This window comes from Sarcophilus harrisii, chromosome 2 (assembly GCF_902635505.1).
Source record: "Sarcophilus harrisii chromosome 2, mSarHar1.11, whole genome shotgun sequence".
Taxonomy (NCBI): domain Eukaryota; kingdom Metazoa; phylum Chordata; class Mammalia; order Dasyuromorphia; family Dasyuridae; genus Sarcophilus; species Sarcophilus harrisii.
Genome location: NC_045427.1, coordinates 619,754,560 through 619,770,102, shown reverse-complemented (window position 1 = coordinate 619,770,102; position 15,543 = coordinate 619,754,560). Strand labels below are relative to the sequence as shown.

Genomic DNA, 15,543 nt, shown 5'->3' with positions numbered 1-15,543 from the left:
CTTTGTGTCTTTTTTTCAGCATGCATTTGCCTTCTTTCTAATACTATCCTTAAGTGTCCTTAAGATTTGTGTAGTTGAATCTTCTGACAGTCTTTCTATATGTAAACATGTTCTGTCTCTCCATTGTTTTATAGGATGATATTATCAATAATCTTTCACCATCACCCTCTGCAAGATTTTACAAATAATTTTATTTTCTAAACCATTGTTGTTCTTTACTACCAGATTTCTCTTTTAGTCAGAACACTTAGTATTTCCTGATTTGTGTTCCTTTTGGTTTTTCTTCTTGTGTTTGTATGTTTAACATCCTCAACTAAGTGAATTAGATTTTCATTGCAACTTGTGGGCAGGGACTTTTTTGTATTTCTGGTTGAACATAGCTTTCCCTAAGGTCCTTCCCTAAAGACTTACACTTCGAAGTTAGAGGCTATGCCTCCTGATCAGTTCCCTCTACATCTAATTACAGGGATTATTTCCCTTCCATCATCTTCTTAGCCTTATCAACAGCCTTATTCAACCATTCTAGTATCTTTGTCAAGAAAATCCCCTGGACAGTATGGTCCATGGGGTTACAGAACAGAACAGCAAGAATGTCTCACTCACAGTACATGTCCCTTTCAGGACTAAAGTGCCTCCTTCTAGCTGTTTGAATGTAAACTGCTTGAGAACAGAAGCTATCTTTGATTTTTTTTTTTTTTTTGAGGTAGAGAGTGGTTATCCCTGCTTTTAGTAAAACTGCTTGGTATACTTAAATGTTTATTCATTTATCCATCTGGTTTTGGAAAATGATGCTAGTCTGTATTGATATTTGTACCAAATTTATTATTTAATTATTCTCATTAATCTCAACTATTAAATGAAGGAATGCTGTGAGCATATTTTACATAGATTTTATCAACATTTTTGATAAAGTATCTACAATTTTTGTGGCGATGACGAAAAAAATATGGATTAGAAATTAGTTTTTAATGTTTCAAAGTTAACATGTCAGAGGATCCAGTGGAATGCTGCAGGGATTCGTGGCTGGTCCTCTGTAATTTAACATTTTTATTAATGATTTAGATAAAGATTTGTAGATGATATGCTTATCGGATTTGTAGATGACACAAAGCTGAAAGGAATAAGTACCCAGAATAAGGATCTAAAAGGCTAAAGCATGGGTTAAAACAGATGGAATGAAATTCACTCAGGATAAATGTAGTCTTATAATTGGATACAAAAAATACTAACTTCACAAATGTAAAATGGAGGATTCATAGGTAGGCAGCAGTTCTGTAAAAGATGTGGATGATTTTAATGAACATTAAGTTTAATGTGAGACAGCAGTTTGATGTAGCACCATAAAAAGTTAATGCAGGCTGGGGCTGTATTAAGTAGAAGATCTTTTAGGAATGAGGAAATAGTTCCACTGTTCCCTGCTCACATCAAGTTTCATCTGGAGTATTATGTTTAATTCTGGTCATTCTAGTTTAAGAAAGGCATTCATCTGAAAAGTGTCCAAAGGAGGGAAGAGATTGTGAAGGGCCTTGAGTCTGTCATTTGAAGATTGTCAGGAAATAGAAAAAACTTAAAATAATGTTGTTCCTTTTTTGTCTGTCTTTTAGGAAGCATAGTGCTTAGCAGCTGTTATTTCAGATCTCACACCTGTGTACTTCCCACTGGGACTTAAGCAAATCTGCTAGCATCTGATGAATGTTAATGGATATCTTAGGGAATAGGGAAATAAAAGGGAAAGCTTTTTTATCTCCCAACCTCCCAAGTGACACCTTGACACCTTGACATTCAGATACTTATTTAATGATCATTCTGACGGAAGCTTTCTTCCCCTACATTATTAAATTCTCAGAATTACTATCTACTGTTAAATCTCTGTCTGATGAGAACTGAATATCTTAAGGGCTTTTCCTTCATTCTTTTTTAATGTAGGTTTGCCTAGGTTACATTGTCTGAATTTTCACCTGTAAATCACTCCTTTCCTTCATTTCTTATTACAAAGAATTAAAAAAAAAAAGACAAAGGGAAAAGAGGAAGATAGAGAATAATTCAGCAAAGCCATTGAAAAAAATCTGAAGTTGTATTTTTTGTTTCATATTTGTACAGTCTACCTCTGAAAAAGAATAGTTTAAGTGTTTTTCTCATATCTTTTTGGATCCAAGCTCATTCTATGAACTTTTGCAGTGTTTATTTTTTGTTGTTGTTGTCTTGTGGTTATTTTCCATTTTCCTTGGTTGTTATCATATGTATTGTTTTTTTTTTTGGGGGGGGGGGTCTGCCTACTTAACTTTACATTTGTTTTGTTTTTCTGTATTAGCCATGTAATTTGATTCTTATGTCACAGTAGTATTTGGTTACAATTCATGTGCCATTATATATTTAGCCATTTATCTACTTGATGGAGATCTACTTTGTTTCTAATTCACAAAATGCTACTATTCTTATTTTGGTGTATATACAGCCTTTCATTTTTCAATAAGTTACCTAGCATGTATCTATAGGAACAGAATCTCTGCATTGCTATGAACATTTTAGTTATTTATTTGTTAAATTCCAAATTGCTTTCTGGAATGTTTGTACTAAGTTATAGCTCTTCCAACAATGCATTATTGTGCCTATCTTTTTAACCTCTCTTCTCCATTCTTTTAATTTGTGGGCTTTTTGTCCAGTATGAGTTTTCTGTTATGTTTGATATTTATATATATATTAGATGCATCATACTATATGTAAACTCCTGGCTAAACTGATGCAGATATCACGTATAACTTCATAAAATGCTTCTAACATGTTTTTTTTATTCCTCTCCTGGCTTTGCTTTTGACTCTGCTTTTGACTCACCAGACTTCACACCCTGATTTGAGGTTGGATGGTAGAGCAACTGACTCCTCCCAAAGCCTTCCTGCTCAAAGTGCAGACAGCTACATTTTCTATCAGGGGCTCTCTAAGGAATACTCATCCATTTCCTGGGGGAGAACAATTCCTCTCTTTCCCCTTTTTAACTTCCTTTTGTGTTGACTTCTCCCATTTCGTTTAAGCTCCTTGAGGGTAAAAATGTGCTCCCCTCTTTTTTTTTTATTTATATCTTTAGCACTTAGCATAGTGCTTCTGCACATAGTAGGTGACTAATGAATTCATCATGCTCTAGCAGCCATCTCACTCTTTGCCCCAGTGGTTCTCACCTCCAATTGATGAGTTATTCATATAATTTCCATTTTTGAGAAAGTACCTAGGCCAGCCACACTCATTCCTTCAGTCCTCTCCCAGCTCTCCCTCCTTAATGATCTTCTTTGGTTACTTTCTCTCCCTCTCCACTCCTGTTTTGAGCTCTCTTTTATGTATTGTCTGGTCTCTTCCCCATTACACTGTAAGCTTCGTGGATCCTGGGACGATATTTCTTTTTGCTAACGTTTATATCCACAACTTAGTGGGCACAGAGGAATCATTCAATAATTGCTTGTAGGCCATAAAGGCATCTAAAACGTCAGTTGTGGTTATGTGCATTCAGTTTCTTGTTTTCCTGTCCAAGGGAGAATAATTTGTCTCTACCCTAGTGTTCTTGCACTGCCTCAGCATGGAAGGAAGATGAGTGTGCTTAGAGCCATCGGTTTGGGGGAGGAGCAGCAGCCAGGCCGGAGCTTTTGGAGTGGGGACCTGATCGTGGACCTGATTGTGGGGCCTGATCGTGGGTCTGACTGGCTTCCTTCTAAAAGGCTTGTTGGCCAGAGGTTTGGCCACTGAGTTCAGAGTTCATTTTGGTCATAACTCGTGTAAAGCACATGGCCAAGTCCTCCCACCCAGGCCCTTAAGTCTGGCTTTTTTTCCTCCATGCCAGTCTTGTTCTCATGGATCTCACACTTTCCTGTCTTTGAGTAGGAAGGCTGTAGTATTCTGTTTCTGCCTCAATTTGAAAATCCACTAGATGTATAGTATGTAAGGCCAGGTACTTGGAGGGAGGAAGAGCTGAGTTTAAATCCTGCCTATATTACTTAGCAGCATATGACCTCAGACAAGTCACTGTGCCCACTTCTGCCTCAGTAAAATAAGGCATTGGTTGGATTTGATTTCCAAGGTACTTTTAACTCTAGGTGGGTGACCTTAGGATGCTTCTGTGAATGCTCTCCACTGTGTTTACTCGCATTTTACAAGCATTGCTTCCATTTCTTAGATGTTCCCAGGCTGTTGGAGCCTTGATATTGCCAAATTACTATAACTGCACTGATCAGATCTTTTTGTACACATCTTATTTGTTTCTTGAGGCTGTGTTTAAGCATTTTCCCCAAAGAGACATTTAGTTCTATTTGTTTATTACCCATATATGGCACATTTGTCTTTAACATTCTGACACCACATCTGTGATTGTGGATTGACCCTCTGGTGCTTTTGCTTGTAGTCCCTGATTTCATTAGTTCTTTTTGGGGAATTTTCCAACTGAAAGTTCATTTTAATTTTAGCTCCCTCTTGTGTAGATTACTCTTGCTTTAAGTTAATTTGGGGTTTTTAACTTGGAGTAGAGAGGACCTAAGAGAAATTAGATAGCCATTTGCACTCTTTTCTGATCCAGCTGTTTACTTCTCAAGTTCATCATTTTGTCCTATTATATTCTTGTTTCCTCTTTATACTCTTTAATATTTTAAATACTGTAGTCCATGGTTGGCTAAAATGGATTAGTGATAGAACTAGTAGTCTACCTAAGAATCAAAGGATATATGGAAGTGTAAATTTTGTCTATGAATAAATATGCAGAAGAAATTCCCTCTACCATTACATATTGGCACCTGCCATAAAATTTAAAGACTTACAGAGTCTCCTGAGGAACTGGGAGGCTTAAATGATTGTTTAGGGGGTGTCACGTGGCCAACCTGTGACAGAGGTAGGCTTTAAACACACTTTTTCAATTCCAGAGGCCAGTTTTTTCTGTGTAGCCTCCAGGCGATTTATTTATCATAACAAAGCAGTTCTATTTTATGTTTCATCTGAATTTTAACATTTTTTCAAATATTTCTGTATTCAAGGAATGGCACTACATTTCTGAACATTGAATTAATGGCTTTCATCTTTCTTTCCCTTCCCATCCCTTTTAGGTCTTCCCAGGTTTGCCAGTCAGCCAGAATCCTCATCAGTCTATGCTGGAAACAGTGCAGTGCTCAGCTGTGAAGTCAATACTGATTTGGTCCCATTTGTGAGGTGGGAGCAGGATCGACAGCCACTTGTTTTGGACGACAGAGTCATGAAACTCCCAAACGGAGCTCTGGTTATCAGCAATGTTACGGAAGGAGATGGAGGGCTTTATCGTTGCATAATTGAAAGTGGTGGACCGCCTAAGTACAGTGAGGAGGCTGAGCTGAAAGTGCTTCCAGGTATGAAGTTGTTTCATATATGTCTGCTTCTTGTCATTTTTAAATAGAGAGGTCTCTGTGTTCATTAGAATGTGGATGTTTGGCTTGCCTGTGGAAAAATATAATCTGCCATCTTTGCAACAAGTCTTGGTTTATAACACTTTTGAAAGGAGCTTCTATATGGCGCATCCTCAAGTCAAATCTAATAGTAATAAATAGTCAAGTTCAATATTATCCTGTATGCTTAGGCTGCTTTAATGTCTACTCCTTTCCCTGATGCATTTTCACAACAGTGTTAAGGAGTTTGATTTCAGAATTCAGAACACTGAGATTAGCTCTGTGGAAGTTCCTCATTTATAGATTTCCCTACCTTCCTATTTTCAGAGATTTATAAAAAGGATTTTGTATCCTTAGCACTGTCTTCACTAACTGATACAATAAGCTTATATACACATATAAAACATACGTAAATGCTTGTAGAATGGTTGATAATAGTTGAATGAAAATAAAAATTCATGAGTTATTTCATAATATATTAAAAATGTGATTAAAAAACTAAATAAAAATTTATATTTTATTCACAATATGGGTGTTAGTGAAGGATCTCCCATGATTCACTAGCAGAAGTATAGAACATGCCAATAATATAGTTTTGTCTTCTGCACAAATTGGTGCTTTGATTGGCTATCTGAATTTAGTAACGTTCTTCTGACCTTCTACCAGCAGCTACTGTGAAACTTTTGATATAACTTTCTCTTGATCTCTGTCCACGTCTCTTTCTCTCCCCTAAACCTTCTACCATGCCCCTCCACTTACATTGTTGCTTGGAATGCCTTACTAAGTCACCTTAGCCCCAAGTTATCCTTTCTTGTACTTCCTTTGACACTTTGATTATTGCCATTTAGCACTCCCAAGCTAGTGTTTTAGTTTTGTGCACATCTTTCCCATTAAATTGTTTCTTGAAGAACAGGGCTGTGTGTTAAAGTTACATCTTTATGTTTCTGTGACTCATACAGTGTTTTTCATATTGTGGACAATATTTTTGAATTAATTTGTTGAAATAGATTTTCATATACACACTCTTGCTGCTTGATGTGATAATATTATAATTTAAAGATATGAATGGAATTCAGTAATTGGATGTTAAGGAAATGGCTTAAATTGTTCATTGTTAACCATTGTCCCATTATTTTGGAAACTTTTAGATCCTGAGATTCCTTCCAGTTTGGTGTTTTTGAGCCAGCCTTCTCCACTAATCAAAGTTATTGGGCAAAGTGCAATCTTGCCATGTGTTGCATCAGGAGTTCCTACACCTGTCATCAGATGGACAAAAAATGACGAGATCCTTAATCCAGAAAGGTAAACAGTAGCTGGTTTAAACCTTTCTACAACTAAATTAAGACTAAGATTCCCTTTGATCTCATTACAGATTTCTGTTATACAGCATTTTAAAAATCTTTGTGTTTGCTATGTCTGATAAGAATTGTAAGGTAAGGGAGAAGGACTTTTAAAATGTGAAGAAATGACTTTAATCATCTTGCATTAATATCCATCCTGCCTTAGAATCCATTCACCAACCCACCTTCTTACAGAATTTTGACCAAACTGCTCTGTCCTTCCTCTTCTTAAATTGTTAGCCTCCTTTAAAGCATAGATGCTTTACCTTTTTTACATGGACACTCTGATGCTCTAGAGAAACCTATGGACCCCTTTTCAGAATACTTAATGCATAAAATAATACATTAGATTACATAGGAAGCCAATTATATTGACATACAGTTTTCTATTTATATGTATATTCAAAGTTCAGGGATTCAGGGTTAAGAACACATGCTTTAAATCCTAACTCACAAACAACTTTCTACATGAAAACTCCTTGATCAGTATTGACCCTTTTCCTCTCAGACTTCACATAGAACCAGAAATTTCCCCTCCCTAAACTCTCCAATTGTAGCATTTGCATATGCCCTAGAAAATAGCCACTACAGTTTATTGATTCAGGGTGGGGTGTGTGAGTGATATGGTCAGTCCTTATTCGGGAATATTAGGTTGGTAGCTGAACAGAGCACGGACTGGAGTGGGGAGAGACTTGTGGCAGGGAGACCAACCTGGGACTTTTGGTATAGTGCAGGTATGAAGTGATGAAGGCCCGCTCTAGAGCACAATAGGTATCAGAGGAGAGAAAGGTTCTGATATAAGAGTCAGCAGGGTTTAGCGAAGTCTGGGGGAAGAGGGGATCTGTGCTGGTATTTGGGTGGTGAGCCTGTGAGGGTCGCAGGAGAGAAAAACTTAAATCCACGTTTGTGAGTTTTTCCAAAGAAGCAAATGAGAGAACAGACAAATTGAGAATAAAAGTAAATGTAAGTGAAGGACACTGTAGGAGAAGAGGAACTAAAAGCACATGATGTTTATACAAGTAAAGCACATTAGTCTCAAGGGCAGCATAAGTTCAGACAATTTAAGGATTATTGGCCTTCCTGAAAAACAAAATAAATCAAAAAACCAGAACACCATAGTGCAAGAAATAATAAAGAAAACCAGAAATCCTGAGAATAGGGAAATGGGATTGTTTCCAAGGGGCAGGACAAATGTCAGGGAACAGGTAGGAAATAGATAGGTTGTGTCAAGTTGGTGTAAGATTGAAAAGAAATAGCTCTCTCATCTTTCAATAAATAGAGGAGCTGCAAGATAATTTAAGCAAAGAGGGATATAAAAAGGGAGAACTTTTTAGTTCTTGACTTGGTGATGGTTACTGAAGAATATTCTTATGGTGAGAGATGTACTACTTTTTTCAATTGAAACTTTTTATTTTCAAAACATATGCAAGGATAATTTTTCAACATTGATCATTGCAAACCTTATGTTCCAATCCCCCCTCCCCCCTTCTCCACGCTCTTTCCCCTAGACGGCAAGTAATCCAATATGTTAAACCCAATGTATGCATACATATTTATACAGTTATCTTGCTGCACAAGAAAAATCTGATCAAAAAGGAAGAAAAATTAGAAAGAAAATAAAATTCAAGCAAACAACAACAAAAGAGTGAGAATACTATGTTGTGATCCACACTGAGCTTCCACAGTCCTTTCTCTGGGTGCAAATGGCTTTCTTCATCACAAGATCATTGGAACTGACCTGAATGATCTCATTGTTGAAAAGAGCCACATCTGTCAGAATTGATCATCATACAGTCTTGTTGTTGCCATGTGTAATGATCTCCTGGTTCTGCTCATTTCACTTAGCATCAGTTCATGTAGGTCTCTCCAGGCCTCCCTTCCTGATCACTTCTTACAGAATAATAATATTCCATAACATTGATAGATCATAACATATTGAGCCATTCTCCAACTAATAGGCATCCACTCGTTTCCAGTTTCTTATACTACAAAAGGGCTGCCACAAACATTTTTGCACATGTGGGTCCCTTTCCCTCCTTCTAAGATCTCTTGCAATATAAGCCCAGTAGAAACACTGCTGGATCAAAGGGTTTGCATGTTTTATAGGCCTTTGGGCATAGTTCTAAATTATTCTCCAGAATGCTTGGATCATTTCAAATTTCCACCAACAATATATCAGTGTCCCACTTTTCCCACATCCCCTCCAACATTCATCATTACCTTTTCCCGTCATTTTAGACAATCTGAGAGGTGTGTAGTGGTACCTCAGAGTTGTCTTAATTAGCATTTGAGAGACATACTTTTTAATGGGAAATAGGGACCTTCAATTGTATCTTATCTTCAGGAATTTAGTGCACAGAAATGCTTCTATGGACACTATCCTGCTTCAGGAAAAGGGAAATTGGGGCTTTGTGGGCAGCCATCAATCAGAAAGTGGAAGTGTGTGGTCTAGAGAGAAGATTCTATTATTGACAAAAAAAATTTCCTAGGTGGGAGAGGTAGTAGTGTGGTCAAAATCAAAAAAAGCACAGGGAAATGGTTGCCAAGGTAAGGCTTCTGTCCTTACCTCCGTTTGTTTTGTTTTGTTTTCTTCTGTCCTCACCCAGAACAATGCTTGGCACTTGAAAACAGTTATTGACTATTGGCTGCTTTGTGACTCACTACTTCCCTTAGAAATTGATAGTCCTTAGAGTCAGGCATAACAGAAAAATGAGAAAAAGGAAGAGGGATGTGATCTAAAAGATGCTAATATTGCAATTGTTTAGAAGATGGAATTTTGTTTTTTAAATATAGTTTTATTTCAGTAAATACTTCCCAATTACTTGTGAAATGTTTTTAAACATTAATTTTTTTAAATGTTAAATTCCGAATTCTTTCCTTCCCTCCCTTCCCTGCTCATTGAGAAGACAAGGAATATGATATAGATTATACATGTGAAGTCATACAAAACAATTTACATGTTAACTATGTTGCAAAAGAAAACATACCCAAACATATCAAAGAGAAAAAAGGAAAGTATGCTTCTATCTGTACTTAGTATTCATCACTTTTCTCTTTGGAGGAGGGATAGAATTTTCATCCTGGATCCTTTGGAATTGTCTTGAATCATTCGTTGTCTTGATAATAATAGTTGAAAATTTTCCCACTTGGTCATTGTTTTAGCATTGTGTCTGATGTATAATATTCTCCTAGTTCTGCTCACTTCACTTTGTATCAGTTCATATAAGTACCAACCTGACAGTAAATTAAAATTAAACATTGGAAAATATTTAGATGAAGAACATAAACAACAGTTAATGAAGAGTAGAGAGTTACATTTTTCCTTAGAGAATAAATCATGTAGTGATAAAAAGCGTTTAGAATTTGGATTGAAAACATTTAAAAATCTATAAACATTTGGCACTACAATCTTTAGGCCTCTGTGTGCTATATCAATATTCTTCAAACATGTCTGCAATCTCATTGCTTCAGGTATTCTTTCTGATGGGGTAGATTGTAAGCTATCCATACCTGCCCAATTCTGTGTTGCTCTAATCCATGTCTTACCATTTGTTCTCTACTTGGCAACCATCTACCATTCTAGAGGATTTCTTCATTTTATCTTGAAGTTGTACCATAGAATGGAGCAATGTGTGGCTAATATTATAATATATCATATAATTATGCATTACATAATAAGCATAATTTAAATGTTACATAAACATAGCTATAAATAATTTTATGTATACATATACTGATTTTTAGTGAAGGACCATATTTTCTTACGCTGTGAAGAATTTGAAACCAAAGCCATGTTAGGAATAGTTGGAGAAAAAGAGACCAGTTTTGAATCACTTTTTATCAGTTTTAAAACACTAATACCAAATCCAGAATTAGATTTTATTTATTTGTTTGTCTATTTATTTATATGTTATTGTGATAGAGAATAAAAATAAATATAAAAAATAAGTCAAAAGGAGGCACATTTTGATGAGAAATGTTTAGCAATTGGGGCTGTTCAGAAATGAAACGGGTTGTTCTTTTAGATATTGAATTTCCCATCCCTAGAAGTGTTTGTTTAAACAGACCATTATTATTATTGTATGCTTCATCCATTAATTAAGCTTCATTTCCCAACATTTATTGTTTCATCCTATAGCAAGGCTCTTCCAGCAGTTCATCCAACCAGATGTCACTTTCACTTAAAGGAACTTAAGGAAATTTGAATCTGATACCATATGATTATCTTAATAGTTGCAAAAAAGCATTTGATAACATCTAACACCCATTCTTATTGAAAACACTAGAGAGTGTAGAAATAAATGGAGTTTTCCTTAAAATGATCAGGAACATCTATTTAAAACCTTCAGTAAGCATCATATGTAATGGGGAAAAATTAGAACCATTCCCAGTGAAATCATGAGTGAAACAAGGTTTCCCACTATCACCATTACTATTCAATATTGTATTAGAAATGTTAGCTTTGGCAATAAGGGAAGAAAAAGAGGTTAAAGGAATTGGAGGAGGTCATGAGGAACCCAAATTATCACTCTTTGCATATGATAGTATAATTAGAGAACCCTAGAGAATCAACTAAAAAACTAATAGAAACAATTCATGACTTTATCAAAGTTGCAGGATACAAAATAAATCTACATAAATCATCAGTATTTTTATATATTACCCACAAAGTCCAACAGCAAGAGATACAAAGAGAAATTCCATTTAAAATAACTGTTGATAATATAAAATATTTGGGAGTCTTCCTGCCAAGGCAAAGTCAGGAACTATATGAACACAACTACAAAACACTTTCCAGACAAATAAGGTCAGATCTAATCACTTGGAAAAATATCAAGTGCTCATGGGTAGGCCAAATGATTGTAATAAATTAATCTACTTATTCAGTACATACCAATCAAACTCCCAAAAAATTATTTTACAGATCTAGAAAAAATAATAACAGTTCATCTGGAAGAACAAAAAGTCAAAAATTTCAAGGAAATTAATAAAAAAGAATGCCAGTGAAGGTGGCCTGGATGTGCCAGTCCTAAAATCACAAAGCAGCAATCATCAAAACCATTTGGTACTGGCTAAGAAATAGAGTAGTTGATCAATGGAATAGATTAGATTCACAGGACAAAATAGTCAGTGACTATAGTAATCTAGTGTTTGACAACCCCAAAGGAACCCAGTTGTTGGGATAAAAAGTTACTGTTTGACAAAAACTGTTGGGAAAATTGGAAACTAGTATGGCAGAAACTGGGCATTGATCCACACCTAACACCCTATATCAAGATAATGTCAAAATGGGTTCATGATTTAGACATAAAGAGTGATATTATAAGCAAATTAGAAGAACAAAGGATAATTTACCTCTCAAATCTGTGGAGAAGGAAGAAATTTGTGGCCAAAGAAGAACTGAAAATCATTATTGAACAGAAAATAGATAATTTTGATTATATTAAGTTAAAAAGTTTTTATACAAACAAAACTAATGCATGCAAGATTAGAAGGGAAGCAATAACCTGGGAAAACATTTTTGCACTCAAAGGTTCTGATAAAGGCCTCATTTCTAAAAAATGGAGAGAATTGGCTCAAATTTATAAGAATTAAAGCCATTCTCCAGTTGATAAATGGTCAAAGGATATGAACAGATAATTTTCATATCAAAAAACTAAATTCATTTCTAGTCATATGAAAAGGTGCTCTAAATCACTATTGATCAGAGAAATGCAAATTAAGAAAACTCTGAAATACCACTACACACCTCTCAGATTGGTTAAGATGACAGGAAAAGAAAACAATGAATGTTGGAAGTAATGTGGGAAAACTGGGACACAAATACATTGTCAGTGGAGTTGTGAACTGATCCAATCATTCTGGAGAGCAATTTGGAATTATGCCCAAAGGGCTCTTGAACTGTGCACATATCCTTTGATCCAACAGTGTTTCTACTGTGATTATATCCCAAGGAGATCTTAAAGGAGGGAAAGGGACCCACATTTATGACACCCCTTTTCGTAGTGGCAAGAAACTAGAAACTGAGTGGATGCCCATCAGTTGGAGAATGGCTGAATAAGTTATGCTATATATATTATGGAATATTATTTCTATAAGAAACTATCAGTAGGATGATTTTAGAGTGGCCTGGAGAGACTTACATGAATTGATGCTAAGTAAAATGAGCAGAACCAGAGGATCATTATACATGGCAACAAGATTATACGATGATCAATTCTGATAGATGTGACTTTTTCCAATAATGAGATGATTCAGGCCAGTTCCAATGTTCATGTGATGAAGAGAGCCAAATACACTCAGAGAGGACTGTGGGAGCTGAATGTGGATCACGACATAGCATTTTCACTCTTTTTGTTTGCTTGCATTTTATTTTCTTTCTCATTTTTTTCTTTTTGATTTGATTTTTTTATGCAGCAGGATAATTGTGTAAATATGTTTGTACATATTGGATTTAATGTATATTTTTAACATGTTTAACATATATTGGATTATTTGCCATCTAAGAGAGGGGTGGGAAGGGGGGGGAATTGGAACACCAGGTTTTGTAAACGTTAATATTGAAAAATTATCCATACATATGTTTTGAAAATTAAAAAGCTTTAATAAATTTTTTTAAAATAGTAAGGAATGATGTCCCACAGTTGTGAGATTGTCTTTCTGTAATGAAGACCCAGTCGCATTTAGATAAATTTGTAGCAGTCTCAATGTTCTGAGTTGTATTTTTCCCCAGCTCCATTTAGTAGTACTTAAGTAGTAGCAGAGGAGACAGATAGTGAGAATAATCTGTGTTTGGAATTTGGCAAGAAATGATTGTGATGGGACAAAGAGGTAAAAAGGTCCAAGACTAAAGGAGAATATGGAAATGAACCAGTTCATTTAGGGGTCAACATTGGGAAGAAAAAAAAAGTGAATTCAGAAAGCAGGAATAATAATCCTGAGAAAGTACTGCTGAATTATGGAATTGGAGGCAGCAGAATAGAAAGAGTAGATTTAGAAAGGGTAAGATATGGGGAAAATCGGAATGATAGATTATGATCAGATAGACAACCATTTCGAGTTTTTATTAAGGAAACAAAAAGCAGAGGTGAGGTTGTACCCGTGCCCATGTCAGTGCATGATATAGTAAGAGAAGAAATCATGGTCTTGAAGATATGAAGGAACTGGGAGGTTAGGGTAATTTAAAGACACATTAACATTAATGCTGAAGTCCATTAGCACAAGCACTGGAATTGGATGGGAGAGAAAGATTTTGAGCCAGAAACTGAACACTTTGAGAAAGGAGGTAGCCTGAAGACTGGTTAAAAGCTTTATTAGTGTGAATTTCGGAAGAGATTGCTGATTTGAGACAATGGGAAAAACTGGTAAGTTAAAGAGAAAGTATAGCCATTGATAAAGAGGATTGTCAGGGACAAAGTATTATCTTGTTGGTGAGTCAGAGCTCATGGGGAGGAAATAGATGAGATTATCATCCAAGAAAAAGCTTTAGAATGAAAAGAAGTTTGTTCAGTGTGAATCTGACATTGGAAAGAATTTAGTGAAAGGATAGGCAAAATTAAGAGTTGAATGGGAGGAGATAACAAAAAGAGATAGGAGTTACGGATAGCTAGTGATTGAGACAGTGAGTGATATGTAAAATAACCAATTAGAGTTTGCTAGCTATATTGGAGGTAGTTAATGTCAGACAAATGCCAAACCAGTATTTTCAACTCTTAGACTCCCCTAACTCTCAGTCTTCCTTTTGAGACTGCCTAAGGAATAGATTAGTTGATCAGTGGAATAGGTTAGGTTCAAGGGACAAAACAGTCAACAACTATAGCAACCTAGTGTTTGACAAACCCAAAGACCCCAGCTTTTGGGATAAGAACTTACTGTTTGACAAAAATTGCTGGGGAAATTGGAAACTAATATGGCAGAAACTAGGCACTGATCCACCCTTAACACCGTACAGCAAGATAAGGTCAAAATGGGCTCATGACCTAGGCATAAAGAATGAGATTATAAATAAATTAGAGGAACACAGGATAATTTACCCCTCAGACCTGTAGAAGAGGAAGGAATTTATGACCAAAGCAGAACTAGAGATCATTACTGACCACAAAATAGAAAATTTCAACTATACCAAACTGAAAAGTTTTTGTACAAACAAAACTAATGCAGACAAGATTAGAAGGGAAGCAATAAACTGGGAAAATATTTTTACAATCAAAGGTTCTGATAAAGGCCTCGTTTCCAAAATATATAAAGAATTGACTCTAATTTATAAAAAATCAAGCCATTCTCCAATTGATAAATGGTCAAAGGATATGATCAGACAATTCTCAGACGAAGAAATTGAAACTATTTCTAGTCATATGAAAAGATGCTCCAAGTCATTATTAATCAGAGAAATGCAAATTAAGACAACTCTGAGATACCACTACACACCTGTCAGACTGGCTAGAATGACGGGGAAAGATAATGTGAAATGTTGGAAGGGGTGTGGGAAAACAGGGACACTAACACATTGTTGGTGGAATTGTGAATACATCCAACCATTCTGGAGAGCAATTTGGAATTATGCTCAAAAAGTTATCAAACTGTGCATACCCTTTGATCCAGCAGTGATACTACTGGGCTTGTATCCCAAAGAGATCATAAAGAAGGGAAAGGGACCTGTATGTGCACGAATGTTTGTGGCAGCCCTCTTTGTAGTGGCCAGAAACTGGAAACTGAGTGAATGCCCATCAGTTGGAGAATGGCTGAATAAATTGTGGTATATGAATATTATGGAATATTATTGTTCTGTAAGAAATGACCAACAGGATGATTTCAGA

General features: G+C 35.8%; 1 protein-coding gene across 10 annotated transcripts in view; it reads left to right on the top strand.

Annotated features, from left to right (window-relative positions):
* Positions 1-15,543, top strand: part of NEO1 (neogenin 1) — a 228,917-nt gene that overhangs the window by 69,991 nt on the left and 143,383 nt on the right. For all 10 annotated transcript variants that reach the window (XM_031956658.1, XM_031956660.1, XM_031956656.1 and 7 more), the window contains exons 3-4: positions 5,076-5,351; positions 6,536-6,689. In XM_031956658.1, the coding sequence (XP_031812518.1) occupies positions 5,076-5,351; positions 6,536-6,689 (430 nt within the window). The remainder of the gene's footprint in view (positions 1-5,075; positions 5,352-6,535; positions 6,690-15,543) is intronic.